At 42.1% G+C, this 17,830-nt stretch overlaps 1 protein-coding gene across 7 annotated transcripts in view; it reads right to left on the reverse strand.

Moving 5' to 3' along the window:
* nav2a (neuron navigator 2a) overlaps window positions 1-17,830 on the reverse strand; it is a 160,393-nt gene that overhangs the window by 28,650 nt on the left and 113,913 nt on the right. For all 7 annotated transcript variants that reach the window (XM_086026738.1, XM_086026736.1, XM_086026737.1 and 4 more), the window contains 2 exons: window positions 16,426-16,830; window positions 11,617-11,739 (listed from right to left, as the gene is read on the reverse strand). In XM_086026738.1, coding sequence (XP_085882864.1) covers window positions 11,617-11,739; window positions 16,426-16,830 — 528 coding nt within the window. The remainder of the gene's footprint in view (window positions 1-11,616; window positions 11,740-16,425; window positions 16,831-17,830) is intronic.

Here is a 17,830-nt window from a genome sequence, read left to right on the forward strand (position 1 = left end):
CAGAATGCTTCATGACTCCATGCCACAGAGCCAAAAGTCTCACACGCTCTCCCTGAGCTCCCAGTGTCTCTTGTGCTCTCTCTCTCTCTCTCTCTCTCTCGCTCGCTCGCTCGCTCTCTCTCTCTCACCTTGGCTGTGTTCCTAGACGGGGCTCCTTTGTCACTTGCTGCACTGATGCTTCATCCCTCCGGTACTGTTTGTCTCTCTCTGGACTATCAGGGAAGGACCTGCCCTGTTGCTCGAAACATGAGCCCCCCCCCCCACAAGACTGTTAACCGGTTCACTGCTGAGGTCGCGCCACTAATAGAGAACACCGACACACGCACGCAAACACAGCCCGAGCCCCGAATAAGCCACTTGAGCCAAATTCAAATCAGACGGCAACACAAGTCAAAAGCCACATGATCACAGAGTGAAACTGAAGGACAATCCTCATCCCGCTGTTGCCTCACTGCATTTTCCTGCTCTGGTTTATGTGTGTGTGTGTTCAACTGTGCAATTTCCCAGACAGATCCACCCTGACATCTCTAATTAGAGATCGGGCTAAACGGCGCGGCCCGGCCCACAGCCTCCTGCTGGCGAAGCTACCCGCTAGTTGACAAGCAACCAAGCTCTTTACGGCCAATCACGGCGGAGCGGGGGCATTAACTGCAAGCTGCCACTGGGAAGAAGAGGACATGCTCTTATTGCGTTTCCATTACATGTATTAAATCGTTGGCGTCGGGCCAAAACCTCGTACCTCCGAAATAGACACTTTTCAGGAGAGCCCAAAAACGGAAAATGTGTCCTACCGTTAGCATCGTGAAAGAGAACGAGCCATTTTCAACACTTTAATAGTGAGTAAAAATAACACCCACTCGTGTGTTACATTTAGATGTACATTTTGGGTAAAAAATATGAAATGCACCAAAATGTTACGAGCCTTTGGCCCGACGCCAGCGAAATGTACCCCCACATAGCAAAAACTAATTATAATTCTGTGCAAACGCTCAACGACAAATGCTGTATACTACAAGTTTTTTGCTTACTCCGTTCATTTTTCTAGCCTTAACGGCAGTGCTATCGGTTAAGGATTTAAACCGAAAGAATATAATGTTAAACGCATGCATTCCAAAATATTGGACATTTTTCTGTAATGTGAAAAATTAAAACAGACAGATTGCGGTTATCCCGTCTCATATAGTGTACCCTCACACTGCAAGGTAAAATGCCCGATTTAGATTTTTTATATAACGTAACCGTTATATAATTAATTCTAAATCATGATCTTTTTGCTACTGACTGTTTTCTGCTCCTTCATCTTTTCGCACCTGTTTTGTTGAACAATTGTGATGACGGTCACCTTTTGATGACGTATACGTCAGATGAGAGCGACCTGAGCGTACGTATCAGTCACATCGGATACGTATCCAATTTACAGTCCACATACGATAGAGGCCTGGGTTGGATTTTGAAAAAAAAAAAAAAAAAAAAAAAAATCGGAAATGTATCGTTCCAGAGACAATGTCACATACGGGCAAAGATAAAAAAAACAAATCAGAGCTGACCTGTGATACAACAACCACCGTAGTCTGTTTGGGGCTTATTAATTATTATAATTTTGTTTCCAAATTTTGCCTTGGTGAAACACTTCCCACCTTATAGACACTTTATAAGGTAACTCAAGTTTTTCAGAGTTCATTATTTTGACTGTTAAAAGATTTCTACCCGAATGACAGAACTTCTCAAAAGTACTAAAAGAAGCTCGCAAAAAAAGTACATAATTGGAGGACAAAAAGTCACGATCAAGACTTTACTCGGAGCGGCTTGATGTCTCTATTTAGATGTTGTTTTCTGCTTTCCACCACGGGTCAAAGTTCAGGGGGACAAACCTTGAAGTGACGAGCAGAGTGGGGGAGGCCAGCGTGTCAGCCAATAGGAGTGCCATCGTGTGTTGTGAGAAAAAAGACTGTTTGTTTAACTTTTTGGGTATGTTTGTGTCCCTACAGGCTGTGGCCGGTTGGTAAACCCCCTCCTGAAAAACCTTGTCCGAATCTGGCGCATGTACACAGGAACTCGGTAGGCCCAAATATGCGCGTGGCCACAACAGGGCTGCAGACCAGAAGTAAGGGGATTTCCTGTGTTGGAGATGCCTCTGCTGGTCCAAACCTTGCAGCTGGCCGGCGTCACCCCAAATCACTGGCTCTGAACCCGACGGACGGACGGACGGACGGACAGGTAAACAAGCAGGCAGGCTGGCAGACAGAGACAAGCGGGACTTAAAAATCTCTGGAAGTGGGTCGAGGGTGCCACCGCGGACAAGTTGACAGCTGGGCAGGATACATTCTACAGAAATGGCATCGGAACTGATAAGCCCGTATCCAAACGTCCGCCAAAGCATATTAGTGCCAGCTGAGACATGGGACGAGGGATTTCCAACCATCCATTTTTCTATCCTCATTATTGTCGCGGCTAATTGGCGCCTATCCCAGGTGACTTTGGAAGAGAGCAGTTTCTGATATTTTTGACTCTGTCAAATGACGGACCCAAACTATTACAAACACCTCTCAGCATAAAGCTGCACAGTTCGACGCTGCAAAAGTACAAGCACACTATTCAACATGCTACGTGACTATCTCAATGATCGTTTCAATCGAAACAGAATCGTCGTGAAGCCAGACTTTTTTTGTACAGCTCTTGTATTGGATCTCTAATGTTGTGGCTGCTCGCTATATTATCACATTTCTTCATGAGAGAATGGACACAAACTGGCCAAAACATTGCGACACATCCACAACCTAATTCCATCTGGATCAATAATTGCGCCTTTATCTGTCTTAATAATAAAACAATAATTGTTTGGTTACAGTTAGCCGTCTTCATTTCATTAGCTTCTGCAGGTGTACGCGAGAAAGTGGAGGGTAACTGATTATGAAACAATCTGTAATATCATCATTTGTCATGTCAATGCGTACTCCAAATAGATTTTGGAAATGTGAATTTTATTTAGAGGAAGCGGAAAGAAAACATTAAATCTGCTTGTAGAAAAAGGCTTATTTATGCAAATTATGGAGACAAAAAAAAGGTCAGAAACTGACAGCGGGTGTGATGGATCCCGTCTGATGTATTCTTTTAAATTGTCCACACTTGTGAACTTTGCCATTTGTAATTGTGTGCAGGAGGAGTCCGTTCAAGAAGCGAGTAAGGGGCAGCTGAGATAGGACCCGGCACATTCTGGGCCTGTGAGCAGGAGGCGTGTGGAATGAAAATGGTACAGACGTCCCAGCACTTATGAGAAACGGCACGATTGGACTTCACGCTCAGGAATGTCTGGTCCTATTGTCTCCTTCGCTTTGACAAAACATTTACTCTCGGCATTCATGAGATCGAGACCCTCCGGTCGCTTCCCCTTTCACGCAGACTTCCTTCTCCGTCTTTCGCCTTTGCTCTGTTTGATGTGTCAACACACTCACATTCAAACGACTCACCCGGATCCACATTATAAACACACGCTCTTCGCACGTGATGTGCAGTAACCCGAACACACACGCACGACACTGAATCCACTGCTGCGCCGACAAAGGGACATTTAAGAAGCCAACTGGTACTAATAAGGAAACACAAAAACACTCAAATGTTGCCTGAGTGCCATAATGGACGACCGTCCAGAGCTGCACATCTGTGATCCGTAGTTTCGGAACTCCTGCGGGTCGAACAACAAACAGTAGGCAGTTGCACTGGTGTGTGGCTGTGCAAGATAAAAAAAACAAACTTCCTTCTTTCATGCCCATCTGCTTTCCATGGGTCACAAAGAAAACCTTCTGCGCTCTACTATTGAGTACACGTCTTATGGTTTCCGTATTAGAAAATACATAACATTGCAGGCACGTTTGAAGTGATTAGTATCCGCTAAGATAAAGACCAGCAGCAGTTTGCGGTGTAGCGAAGCACTCAACAAGCAACAACAAGAATTCTCCCCACATTTACTGGGGAAGTCAACCCAAATGTATTTTTTTAAGAATATGTTCTATGCAAGCCCACTAGTTGAAGGCATTCTGATAGATATTGCGTTTGTGGAATAAGAGGGGTGGGCCATTTTGTCACTTCTGTGAGCCCTGAGCAGTTGTGATGTCATTTTCAGTCGACAGAAATGACAAAATGGCCGCCTCCTGAGATGGCTATAAATGGCTGGATTTTGCTGCTTAACTCATCTTCCACAAACGCAATATTAATCAGAATGCCATGTTTCAACTAGTGGGCTTGTTGGGGACATATTTGATTGGCCCTTTAAGCAGCAAAATCCACCCGTTTTCCGCGGCCATTTAATAACTGCTGTCGACTGAAAATGACATCACAGTTGCTCAGGGCTCAGATAACGACCAATGATGGCTCAGCTTAAGAAAACAGGTGAGCTGTGGTTGGTCGTTGCATGAGCCCTGAGCAACTGTGATGTCATTTTCAAAGTGACAAAATGGCCGCACCCAGAGATGTCTTATAACGGGTGGATTAACTCTTATTCCACAAACGCAATATTTATCAGTATGCCCTGTTTCAACTAGTGGGGCTGCATAGAACATATTCTTGAAAAAAATATGTTTGGGTTGACTTCCGTTTAAGGAACATGGGGCTCAGTCAGACTGTGGTAGTGTGGTTTGAGTGGGTGTTTGGGAGAACAGCTAACATTTGACCTGGCAGCCTGTACTGAAATCCATATCTCAAAGAAGACTGTAAAACCATTCCGCTTTAGGCACACACATGAACACACACTACACAAAAATGCAGCTTTTTAAAAAAAAAAAAAATTTTTATAGCTGGAGCCCACTTATTTGGGATTCTAAAGAGGGCAAAGGTTGCGCTTGCGTTGGTACAATGAATGCAGGCAGACAGCAAATAACGACAAGGGCTGGCTGTTCGTATCTCAGAACAAATATTAACATTCAAACTCAATGAGGTAGAGTTGACCAATATATATATTTTTTTTAAAAAGGTTGTCAATCTGCAATGACTTGAATAGTCACCACAATATGTCACACTATGTGCGTCATCATCAACGTGAACACAAAGGAGAGAGCTAACACTGCGACAAACCAGGCAGATCCTTTTCACTGCGGAATATTACATTTGATTCAGCCTGGTCTGTTAAGACTTCAGGCAAATGGAAATCTACTGACCCAGATTTGTATACCAGAGGACAACACCTAAGATGTTATCAAAATCACTTCGGGGGTAGTTTGAAATCAATGATTAAGGGGAAGTCAAAGCCAAAATTTTCTTAACAATAGTATGTTCTATGCGCCTTCACTAGTCTAAAAATGGCATTCTGATAAATATTGCGGAATAAGAGTTAATCCACCCGTTTTTAGTAAATCTCAGGGGGCGGCCATTTTGTCACTTCTGTCGACTGAAAATGACATCACAGTTGCGCAGGGCTCAGGTAACGACCAATCACGGCTGACCTGCTTTCTGAAGCTGAGCCATGATTGGTCGTTACCTAAGGCCTGAGCAGTTGGGATGTCATTTTTAGTCAACAGAAGTGACAAAATGGCATCCCCCTTAAATGGCTATAAAGGGGCTGATTTTTCTGCTTAATTCGTATTCCACAAACACAATATTAATCAGAATATCAAATTTAGTCTAGTGAAGCCGGATAGAACATAGTATTGTAAGACATTTTTTGGGGTTGACTTCCCCCTTTACGTCATTCACTGCCATTGACGAATTTACTTATCTTTTCACAGTCCAGCCATTCAGTCCAAGGAATTTATTTGTATTTTTTTTCAAACGTTAGAGTAAAAGAGGGTCTGAAAATGTCTGGCAGTAAATCAGTGAGGCAATCTCAGGTTTGAATTAAAGTAGGTCGAAGACAGAATGGGGCCAATGATCCTGGTAACCCAACACCGACTAACCCTTGTATCATTATTAACCAAAACCTTGCGTTATTCTACAGTAGGCAAACAACTCATCCCAGCACACCCACACACTGCCGAACAGGACTCGAGTTCGCAAGGCCTCATGAAACAGCGGCTGGCGTCATTATTGACAGGTTGTTGCTATTTCCAAGTCGGGCCTGGAGGGAAACCACACATACTGCATCTCTAGTATGACTCCCTCCAGACTCCTGTTCTAGAGGGAACAGGTTTGCTCGCTCATTAAAACAAGACTCGAGGGTAGAAGAAGGTTGGAAGGCAGACCTAAGGTCAAAAAATTTCTTCAATGCACAAGAAGATGCAGCGAAGGTGAGTGAAGAGAGGACGGACATGCAGAGGTGGGGGATAGCTGGATGTTGTTGGTCGCGATACAGAAGGTCAGCCTCTCTCTTCCTGTACCTGAGGCCAACAGGAGAGGAGACCTACTCAAGTCCAGATAAGAGAGTCAACAGCCTGGGGGAAGTGGACTGTAGTGGAGTGTGTGTGTGTCGCATCGGATCTAAGGTGAGACCAATTTGACCAGGTCATTTGAAGGAAACAATCCACTTTGTCCTTAAAACACATTTCCACGCACGCTTAGGACCAAGTTGCTTTGATTGTGTATTTTTTTTCCAGTTCGGGGCTGCTTCGGAATAGCAAAAGCTAGCATTTCTGTAGCAAAATACGGCATTACAGTACAGGCGTCCGTCACGTTTGTATTGGATGCGTAGTACCAGGACTTGCCGGTGCTTTTTTGGAGTGTGTTGTTGCGGTAATACTCAGGTTGTTGGGAATGTCTTTAGTTCAGAGAGTGCATACGATTTGGTTTTCTGTTCAATACTTTGTGACCACATGTTGACATAAAGGCGGAACATATACGAATAAATGTTTGCTCCAAGAGCACGCAGTCGTGAACATTTCCGCCAAGGCCAAACATAACATATACTGCATAATCATGCCATATACTGTTGCGGTAGATTGTGCTACTCCAAGGTCGAAGGCCAAATTAGCCAAGCGTATAAAAGACGGTTTAGACATTTGTCAACTCGCATTCTGTGGCTGAATGATGATAATGTGATCCAGTCCTGTGTGTGGAAATGATTAGCATTGCAAAGTGGTCAACATCTGTCAGACAAATGATGTTGAAGAAGCCGTCTCTATCTGCTATGTTCCAAATGTAACGGTTTCCTCCTTGTCCCATTTGTGCAAAGTCCTTTTTTGACATAACTGTAAGGAACATTGTCATATTTTCTACTGCAGTCAAAAAAAAAAAAAAATAGGGCTGTCAAAGTTGAGGCATTAACTTTGGAGATTAATTAAAATTTCATAAAAAAAAATTAACTCGGTTAACTCAGTTTTGTTTACTTCCTGTAGCAGATGACCTCTGCTCACTTTGCATCCAAACTTAGCAAAGAGTCACTGACGCAGAAACTGACTTTTAGGAAGTTTTACTTTCAGAAGTTGCTCGACGGCTCATTGGAGGAATCCAAAATCATTTGTGCGCTTTGCAAAACCATATTCGAATACCGCATTAGTTGTACGTCTTTGGCGTATCGTTCAATAGTTGTATTACAGGAAAATAATTGTGTTCAAGGATCAAAGAGCGCTATTAGAACAGTCTTACGAGATTTTACTCCGGTAAATATCTGTTCCAAGCTTCGTAGAAAATTGTAGTTAAAAAATGTGATTAATCGGGATCAATTATGAACAATTTTGCGATTAATTAGTTAAAATGCACTAATAATAACACATTGTGCATCGCTTAGATGTCATTGATTGGCAACAATAACCCGATGCCTTTATCGGTAGACATGAGTTGTGGGAGATTCCGTTTGAGTTACTCTTATCTTCTCAAGTTGTTTTCCAGGTGTTGCAGATAAAAGCTGCAGGAGGGTGAGGAAAAGAGCTATTGGCAGGCAACCTGCACTTCTGACAATGAACCATCATTCATGGATCAAATAAAAGAATTGCAAACAGCCGTCCTACTGACAATAAAATGATTCACCACATCATGTGGGCAGACATAATAATGCCAGCAGCACACCTCGCCCCAATGTTTGCACTTTTATCGAAAATGGCTTTTAACTTTGAGGCAGCCAATATGGGACATTTAAGTTAGTCGAAACATCCGCTGTTTGATCTACTACTGAGACTGTACACTGACGGGATTTTTTTTTATATCGGTAGTGCGTATGGTATTTTGCACTTTTTCTTAATTCTATGATCGTCCGTAATTCATTTTGAATGAATAATGAATGAATTAACATTTCATATGCAAATCTCACTCCTTGTTTTTTTTCCTCCTCTCCTTCCGTGCAGCGTGGCTTAGATTCATAGAGGCAATAATCCAGCATTATTCAGCGTTATTATCATCACAAACTCGCATGCCTACACACACAGACACACACACACACTGAAAGAGTCTGCATTTCCAACAAAACATTTAGGAAAACTAAACAAATGAACAGGATCATAACAATGTAAAGGTAGACTTTTTGATGCATGCACCTGTACCTAATCTTGTGGCCAGTGAGTTCATATCGCGGCAGCTAAGAAAAACCATTTGTGCCTCCAAGGTGTGCTCCAGGGTTCTGCCCTGAGGCCCCTTCAAATCATCATTTAACTCCCTATTGGCAATTATTTTCCAGAAATACTGTACTTCTCCTGTTGTCTGGATGATACCCTGCTCTCTTTAGAGTAAAGGGTTTCACCATAACATTTTTTCCTCTCTATTATGGAATTATACATATTCATTGCTCTCCTCACATTTGTTAACCTTTCTCACAAACTCAGACTGGTTCAGAACACGGCTGCTGGTATAATCACCAAAACCCCATCCTTACACCACACCTCGTTTTGACAATCACCCAATCTACATTGAAAGCCATCCATCACCCCTCCCCTCCATACTTGGTCCAAGTCGCCACCCCCTCCTGCCCTTAGATCCTCCTCCTCCCCCTCTATTCATCTCACTCTCATTTCCACCGGCCACACCGCCGACAGGAACAGTGCTGTGTTTGAATGCGCTGTCTAAATTGTTTTAATCATTTTAATGATCGGCATTACATTTGTTGTCCAAGCCGTGTTGTGACATTTGAACAAGGTGCGCAATCAAAGGTTCATTTCGCGTGAAAGCTTGAAGCGTTTTCAAACACTCATGCCCTTTGAAGCCCGTGCCCTCCTCATCCAGGGGTCAACAAGGTTTTTGCGCCCACTGCCATAGCAACCGCCGACACCTTTCCCCTCCCCCGCATCGCAGGAGACGACCTAAAAATTGTTTACAGGTTCATACTTTATAACAGAAAATAGTACATTTTTATCTTCCCTAGTTTGTATTTCTAGTGCCAATGCATTCCCAAACGCTCCAAATGAATCCCATCCCTACAACCGCTCAGCGCGTTCGCGCATTCCTTCAAGAGGGAGGAAAGGGAACCTCTTCATCCTTTCCTAGCCTCTCTCCCCTTATAATAAACCTAAGTTATTTTTCGAGCCAAGATGATAAGCTTGTATAAAAACACGCCATTGGACCAATTAGACATCACAGCAACATAAACGCATACATTCAACGAGTCAACTCATTCACTGCCTTTGACGAAGTGACACGTCTTTTCACAGTCCAGCCCTTCAATCCCAGGAATTTATTTATATTTTTTAAATTATGTTTTTTTTTTTTTTACCAAACGTTAGCCTAAAAGAGGGTCTGAAAATGTCTGGCAGTGAATGAGTTAAAAAAAAGGAGAAGTCTGTGACTTTTATACCATAATTGCTTCTTACGCCTTCCTCTTGTTCGGCTCTTAGAAAAAAACAAGTTTAAGATGAGGAAGAAGACAAGAAAGATGAAGGCGGGAGACCGAGAAGCTGCAAGCAAAGCGGGGCGGGAGAGATGAAAGGTGAGCTGTGGGGGCATTTTGTGTCACGGCTCAAGTAGGGGCTGGAGGAGTTTACTGTGAAGGTTTGTGCAAGTGTTTATGTGTGTGCCTGTGTGTTTGTGTGTATAAGGGGGAAAAAGGCAGCTCGCGGGGCAGAGGTTAAAAGTCACAAAGACAGGAAATTAGCCACACCTGAGGATTTATAGACGGGGGCGGGGGTGTGGGGGGCGGGGGGGAAGGCAGCTTGCAACACCTGAAACCATTACCAGAGAACATTGCCTTTGCCTGACTAAAACATTACGTTTTTAAAAAGTTAAGAGTAACCATTTGTTTGGAAACTGTTCGGTACAGTATTAAGTACACCAGCACAATCAGTGCTTGGTTTTGATTGCCACTATCAGATGTACATTGAACAATATGTTTAATATTGTGCATGTAGGTTGTAGTATTATATTATATATATTATAAGTGTATTGTATTGTTTGTGTAAAGTGGAAGTCAATCCAAAGATTTTCTTTACTAGAATATGTTCTATGCAGGCCCGGGAATTGAAACATGGCATTCTTATTAATCTTGTGTTTGTGGAAGATGAGTTAAGAAGTAAAACCCACCCGTTTTTAGCCATCTCAGGAGGCGGCCATTTTGTCACTTCTGTCGACTGAAAATGACATCACAGTTGCGTAGAGCTCAGGTATCAACCAATCGCGGCTCAGCTTAAAGAACAGGTGGTCGTTATCTAAGCCCTGAGCAACTTCGATGTCATCTTCAGTCGATAGACGTGACAAAATGGCCGCCGCCCTGAGCTAGCAAAAAATGGGTGGATTTCTCATATTCCACAAACTCAATATTAAGTGGGAAATCAACCGAAACATTTTTTTCAAGAATATGTTCCCAGCAGGCCCACTAGTTGAAACACGGCATTCTGATTAATATTGTGTTTGTGCAATATGTGTTAAGCAGCAAAATCCACCCTATTTTTAGCCATCTCAGGGGGCGGCCATTTTGTCATTTCTGTCGACTGAAAATGACATCACAACTACTTAGGGCTCAGATAACGCCCAATCGTGACTCAGCTTCTGTTTTCTGAACAACAAACAGGTCCGGCTGTTTTTTTAACATATTCTTGAAAAAAAATATGTTTAGGTTGATTCCCCACTTTAATCAGAATGCCATGTTTAGACTCGTGAAGGATCATAGAAAATATTATTGCAAAGAATTTTGGGGGTTGACCCTTTAATATTTAGAGTACAACAGCTGATAAACACGTACAAATGGAGAACGAACGTAGATAAGCCATTAAACGAATATCTCAGTTTTGATCAAAACAAAGCATTGTTATTGTGTATTCGTGTACAACAACAACAGATTTTGTTTTCATGCACTTATCACTCTCCACCTTTTCTTCCCTTTGAGAAACATTCTATGCGGATCAGTTTCTCTTTTATTAACATACATATGAAATGGGAGCAAGTTTAGCCGAGGACACAAAGTGAAACCCAGGCCAGACTGCTAGCCTGACAACTCCCCTTAGCAGCACCTCTAAAGTTTAAACAATTACCACGGGTGATGACTCTGTGCTGTCTAGACATCACCGTGTGCGTGGCTGCTGAACAACCAGCAGACACATCCCTCTTTGTGTTAAAAACAATCAAAACAAACTCGATCCTTGTGACTTAAGGAGCATCTCAACACTCAGTCGGCCGCTGGACGGCTAGCATAAAAAAATGATAAGAGGCCCGTCCTTGGCTTACAACAGGTGATAAAAAGCAGACTCCTTTTATCTAATCGTATCTCAGTTCAAGAATCAAGTGTTAGATATTATTAACAAAAAACTATTGGTCCAGTGGCAGGTTGTAACTCACCTGTCAGCATCTCCCTGGCCGGACGACGCGTTCCGATGCGACGTTTCTCGAACGGCGGACATGCTGTCAGGCAGCCGGTTCAAGCGCCGCGTGTACAGACCCAACCCTCCGTCAGTCATGTAGCTGCAAAACACACACAAAATCACATACAACAAAGACTTTCAAGTCGACTTTGAGGTAGGGCTAAGCGTTTCCATTCGTCATGTTTTGACTACTTATGTTACATTTGGGACCTCCACGACTGTAAAGAGAAACAAACAGTCAAGTGAAGTGAATGTACATTTCTCAAGTGGCTGACAGAAAACAACAGCGGTCTGTCAACGAGATCTGTTCCATGTTGGGAATATTTGCGCTGCCGGACTTAAACTGACGTCCAAAGAAGCTACAAAAAAATAAAACACAGTGCACACGTGGGTACAGTAAGAGCAACTGTAGATAATCGGGGCATTCATTTCATGAGAAGGATTACAATTGGATCTTTTGGGCGTAGAAGTTGGAGGGTGACCGTTAGCAGCACTTACACAAACATTCCCACTCCAACTAAAACAACATTGACCAATCCCCCAAATATTGACCCATTTAGGAGACTCCAAATGGAGCTAAATATTGACACATTTCTCCCAGGTGTAACTCAATCAAATGTTTGCTGATTTAAATTGACGCCTGACCGTTGGGTGGCTGAATGCTTTCTGTGTGGGACTGTGATGATCTTGTTTTTACAGTTAAGTGAGGAGAAAAATAATCCCAGCGAGATTTTGAACACTATAACCCTTTCTGGTTCATCTCAGTGTGAAATCTCAGTGTGAGAGTACTCACTACGTACAGTATACGCAGACATTGTTTCCCTTGTGTGGACAAAACTTAAAACACAGTCCACATCTGAACTGCTGGACACTCGGTATGGATGTGGAATAGGGGTGCTCGATTATCAAAAAAAAAAAAAAAAAAAAAAAATCACGATTATTTTGGGTAATAATTGAAATCACTATTATTAAAAACGATCATTTATTTTTTGGGTACAAAACAAGAAAATGTTTAAACGTAAAAAAATACAGACAACTCAATTTACTTGAAACACTCTAATTATGCAAGTTCCTTTTTGTGCCAAACAATATTGATAAAGTTAGTTATTATAAAAACATTTTTAAAAAGTTGCAAATGTATAAATTCAAGTATGATTTCCCTGTGCAAACCAACACAGTGCGTTGGATATAAATGCATTTTAATAATCGTTCTTTACGATTATTCCAATTTTGTAATCGTGGAGTGTAATAATCCTAATTGTAATTGAATTTCGATTAATTGCACAGCCCTAATGTGGAATACAGTATTTTACAAGCGGGAACATCCTAGTTTTGACATTTGTTGATTGAACAATGTAGATCAAAACGTATTTAAACACTCCCAAGTTCACTTCCATGAGGCTTCAAAGGGGCAGTACAAAATAAACACTTTTCTGTTTTCCTTTTTGACTGCCGACAAAAACATTACCTCTGGAAACAAGAATAGAATACTAGTACTGACAACACACCACTCTTGTGCTGTCTATTTGTCTATTCAACCACATAAATACACATGCACACACACAAAAACGCACGCCTCGTCCAAGTCTCAGAAACCTGTTAACCTGTAACCGACTCCGGGAGCAACGTGCCGAAACAAGACAGTTTAGGGGCTGACTCAGCGGTGCCTCTCCAAAACAAAGCCGTTAATTCAACACAAAGTAACCCAAGTTGGCATAATGATAATACGTACCTTTCAGCCTCAAACATGGTTAGTCCAAATCAAGATAAACACGTCCGGGTTAGGGTAAACTTCAAATCAAAAGTTGTGCCTGTTATCAATTCTGCCCTTCAGTTAGATCGATCATTCTTTGCATAAAATCAGCAGGTGAGGGCTGGTTGAACCGTGCGTCCATGTGCAGGCTCAAAATGCGTGCGAGGCGAGCTCAGTGTTTGGTATGCGGCTACACATGCGCTTGTGTCTGTCTACGAAAGGTGGAGGAGGGGGGCATAGGGGGGAGGAAAAGAGGGAGAGAGGGGGAGGGAAAGGGATCATAGAGGTTGATCAGGCAACTTAGCCCTGAGCCAGAAAGGTTCTTTGGGGGACGGAAGGGGCGTTCGACAATGTGCTCAAAGGGCCAGAAGAGCTGGGAGGAGGGAGATGATTTATATGGAGTTAATTATATGTTGTGTGAAACGCACGATTTGGACAATGCAAAATAAATTCAGCTATTTTGTACAGTAGATCTCAGCTGAGCAAAGAACATGCTTTTAAATTGCATTGGGTGAAAAGGAAATGTGGGCTCATCTCTCTTCTTTTGACGCGGGACTACAGGTGCAATGATTAATCGACGAATCTGCGAGTAAACAATTATCAAATTAATCGACGACTATTTTGATAATCGATTTATCATTTTGAGACCTTTTGATTTAAAATTGTCAGAATCCTTGAAATGTTAGCCAATCAACAGTGGATATTAACACATTTCTGAGGTCCTCCACGAAAGCAGACTGATTGTCTTTGTGTTGAATTTGCAAATATTTGCTTTTACTTTGGGAAACGATGATCAGCATTTTTGCAGATTTTCTGATGTAACGGCCCAAATCAGCAACTGAATCTTAATCAGTTTATGCTTGTGCATTTTCTGCAATGTCAAATTGAAAAAAAAGATCCTATTTTTGAATAAAGCAAAAAAAAAAAAAAAAAAAAAAAAACGTTTTTTAATCCGATTCATCAATGAATCGAAAAACGTTTTATATTAACCGTTTATTAAAAATAATCATTAGTTGCAGGCCTACAATGTTCTAAACTCTAGAACATTTGTCAAGGTGACTTATGTTTTCCAAAGTTTTGATGGTCTTACGGTGAATACGTATGTCACTGTCCTGTGAAAAACACTTATTTCCATCCATCCATCCATTATCTGTACCGCTTCTCCTCACAAGGGTCGCGGGGCGTGCTGGAGCCTATCCCAGCTGTCTTTTGGGCAGTAGGCGGGGGACACTCTGAACTGGTTGCCAGCCAATCGCAGGGCACACAGAGACAAACTTCCGCACTCACAATCACACCTAGGGCCAATTTAGAGTATCCATTCAACTTACCATGCATGTTTTTGGAATGTGGGAGGAAACCGGAGTGCCCGGAGAAAACCCACGCAGGCACGGGGAGAACATGCAAACTCCACACAGGGAGGCTGGAGCCGGGATCGAACCCACGACCTCTGAACTGTGAGGCGGACGTGCTAACCAGTCGACCACCGTGCCGACACTTATTTCCATTTTTTTTCAATTTTCTTATTTTTATGTGAATGATGTTTCCGCGTTGCAGACATCACATTAACGGGAAAATTAAAAAAAACAATTAGAATAAGAATAAGAATTAAAAATTGACTTAAGTGTTGTTCACAGGACAGCGACGATATGCAGACGGTTCTGTTAATTATTACAAGTAGGACAATTGACAAAACGTCCACACATGAATTTTTTGTTATCATTATTACTTTTTGTTATTATCTATATCTATTTTCCTGTCCACACAAATGTTTGAATTCTGACAAAAATGTTTATAGAGGACTGGGGCATTTTCTTGAAGAATCGATTGTTGACTTCTTTCACATTCTAACAATATCTATCAACCTGAGCAACGATAACAATCCGTCGTCAACTATACATCATAATTCCAGTTGACGTAGGTTACGAGGAAGAGATACCCTGCGCAGTCGTAATGCACAGGATAAGCTCCTCCTTCCTGGGTAAACATGCCACCTCAGTGCAGAAGAACCAGTTAGTGGATGCTACCATGCTTGTGAAATTGCTAACCGCTAAACAGCCTCCAGGCTGTAAAGGGGGTGGAGGCATCCATCAGTCTGTGTCTACAATAAATGTTTAAGCCTCAGGGCAAATCCACCCACAAACACTCTGTACAGGTAGACAAATACAGATTAGAACACACACTTCATGGCTTGGTAGTTTCTACTCTCAAGACAATAAATGACATCCAGTCCACCTGCTTCATTCGAAAAAAAAAAGGCCGTTTTCTCAGTCATCCACTTTGCCATCCCTTGTGGTTAGCAGAGAATCAAATACATGACGGGTCAGACAAGTCGTGGGGATGATTCTCGGATACGAGCATTTGAAGAGTACTGTACAGCTCCCTAAACACACAATTACTGATGAAATACGCCGTTTGTATCGGGAATATCTCTTCAAATGGGCACACATTAATATTACAGTTACTCGCAGGTAACTTAATGAGTTGCAACTATTGCTGCTTCTCATCATTATTCAGAACAAATAATTGCAGATTTGAAGAAGCAGACTGGTCAGAGATGTTTTTTTTTTCCGATACTTCATGTATGAAGGCCCTTTAGAGCATTTCTATAATCGATTTTTCCCAAAATCATGTTCTTGTGATGTACATTTTTTTTTAGTAATGTTTGTGAACTGCTTTTTAATTCTCTCCTTGGCTTTTAAATATTTAAAATTCTTCAGGTGTTTTATATGAGTTGAATTCTTTTTCGTTTAAATGTTTTATTTTGCCTTTAAATGTTGTTTTGTAACTACGTGATGCGTGCTGAGTATGTACTTTAAATGATGTGAAGCACATTGAGTTATCCTGTGTACGAAATGAACTGTATAAATAAAGCCGCCATGCCTTGCACCACCTAAAACTGTGGATCTGTATTGAATTCTGTAACAATTGGATCTGCAGGCAGTAACAGCATGCAAGGTATTCCACTGCCCCCTTCTGGCAACTTTTATAATCCACGTTTATTTGGTGAGCGAGCCCTGCTTTGAATCTACTCACCCGCTGGTGACGTCATCAGCGCGTGATGCATTCTTGCTCAGAACATCTCCATCGCTCATGTATCCAGTGACCTCCACGGCGAGCCCATCAAGGTCTACGTCCTCCCCGGGTCTGTCGCCAAGGTCCCCGCTGCAGAGGCCGCCGCTCTTGCCAGCCAGCTGCCGCCTGAGGTGGCCCGGGTACAAGTAGCGCCCCGCTTGGCCGCCTGCAACGCGGCCAGCGTATCCGTTCCCCGTCGAGGGGGCGTCGCCCGCTTGAAGACGAGGGCTGGACTGACCCAGTCGCCACGAGGACAAGGAGGGCCTGGCAGAGGTGAGACTTAAGATGCTTCTGCCCCCACCACTGCTGCTGCTGCCGCTGCTGATGTCTGTGGTGACACTGCCGTCGAAAGTGGTTTCCAAGGTGCTGAGGAAACAATAGGAACGTTTCAATGACAAATGTTTTGCCAATGTAAAAATAAGGCGACATGTAAAAGACACATCATTTATTTTGTCATGATTTCGCCGTACATGTATAAACATATATACTATATATATATATATATATATGTACTATATATGTATATACTATATATATATATATATATATATATATATATATATATATATATATATACATTGTATATATGTATAGACAACAAAAACTAATCAAAGAAAAAAAATATTGAAAAAAAAAACAGTCTGTGAATGATGCAGAGTCGTGAGTATTCAAGGATCCGCTGTAGAAATACTATTAAACACCTGAAACAAAGGAGGTTTTCCACAATATTCAAATTTATTGAGATACAACCACTGCTTCGTGTCCTTTCAGCTTGTGCCCGTAGGGGTCGCCACAGCGAGTCATTCTTTTGCCAGAATCGTGCTTAAATTGCTGCATCAGCTCCTATAACAATACAACTGTTCCGAGGCTCAGAATCATGTCCGAGCTAAGTCGTTGAAGTTTTTAAATTCTACAAAAACACTGGAAACCAAACCAGCACTCAACTAGATCTGGACAGCTGCATCAACACAGAGATGTGAGGCCAGAGCAGAGGTCGAGAGTCTGTGGCAGAAAACGAGATTAGAGCTAAACCTTGAATCAAAGACAGCATGAAAGACATGCCCGGCGATCAAAGTCAAAGGTTCCCTCAGAAGAAGCCCGAAGAGAACAGACAAGAAAAGCTAATACCTGTAAACCAAAACAGACACAGTCTGTTGACCACAAAGTCAATCAGTCACTCCCTCAAACCGGTCAGCCTGTTTACCATTTAACATGCTTACACATATATGAGCTGTTATTATTCAAGTAGCTTAGTCACTATTAACATAAAAACCATCAACCATGTCTTGTTCGGGGGAAATATCCAGCACAAAATGCTCAAGGGTATAATTGTTCAAATGTTTTGTTTTTGTAATTGTCACCAGCA

This window comes from Filicampus tigris, chromosome 3, assembly GCF_054856515.1.
Source record: "Filicampus tigris isolate MCC_2025a chromosome 3, RoL_Ftig_1.0, whole genome shotgun sequence".
Taxonomy (NCBI): domain Eukaryota; kingdom Metazoa; phylum Chordata; class Actinopteri; order Syngnathiformes; family Syngnathidae; genus Filicampus; species Filicampus tigris.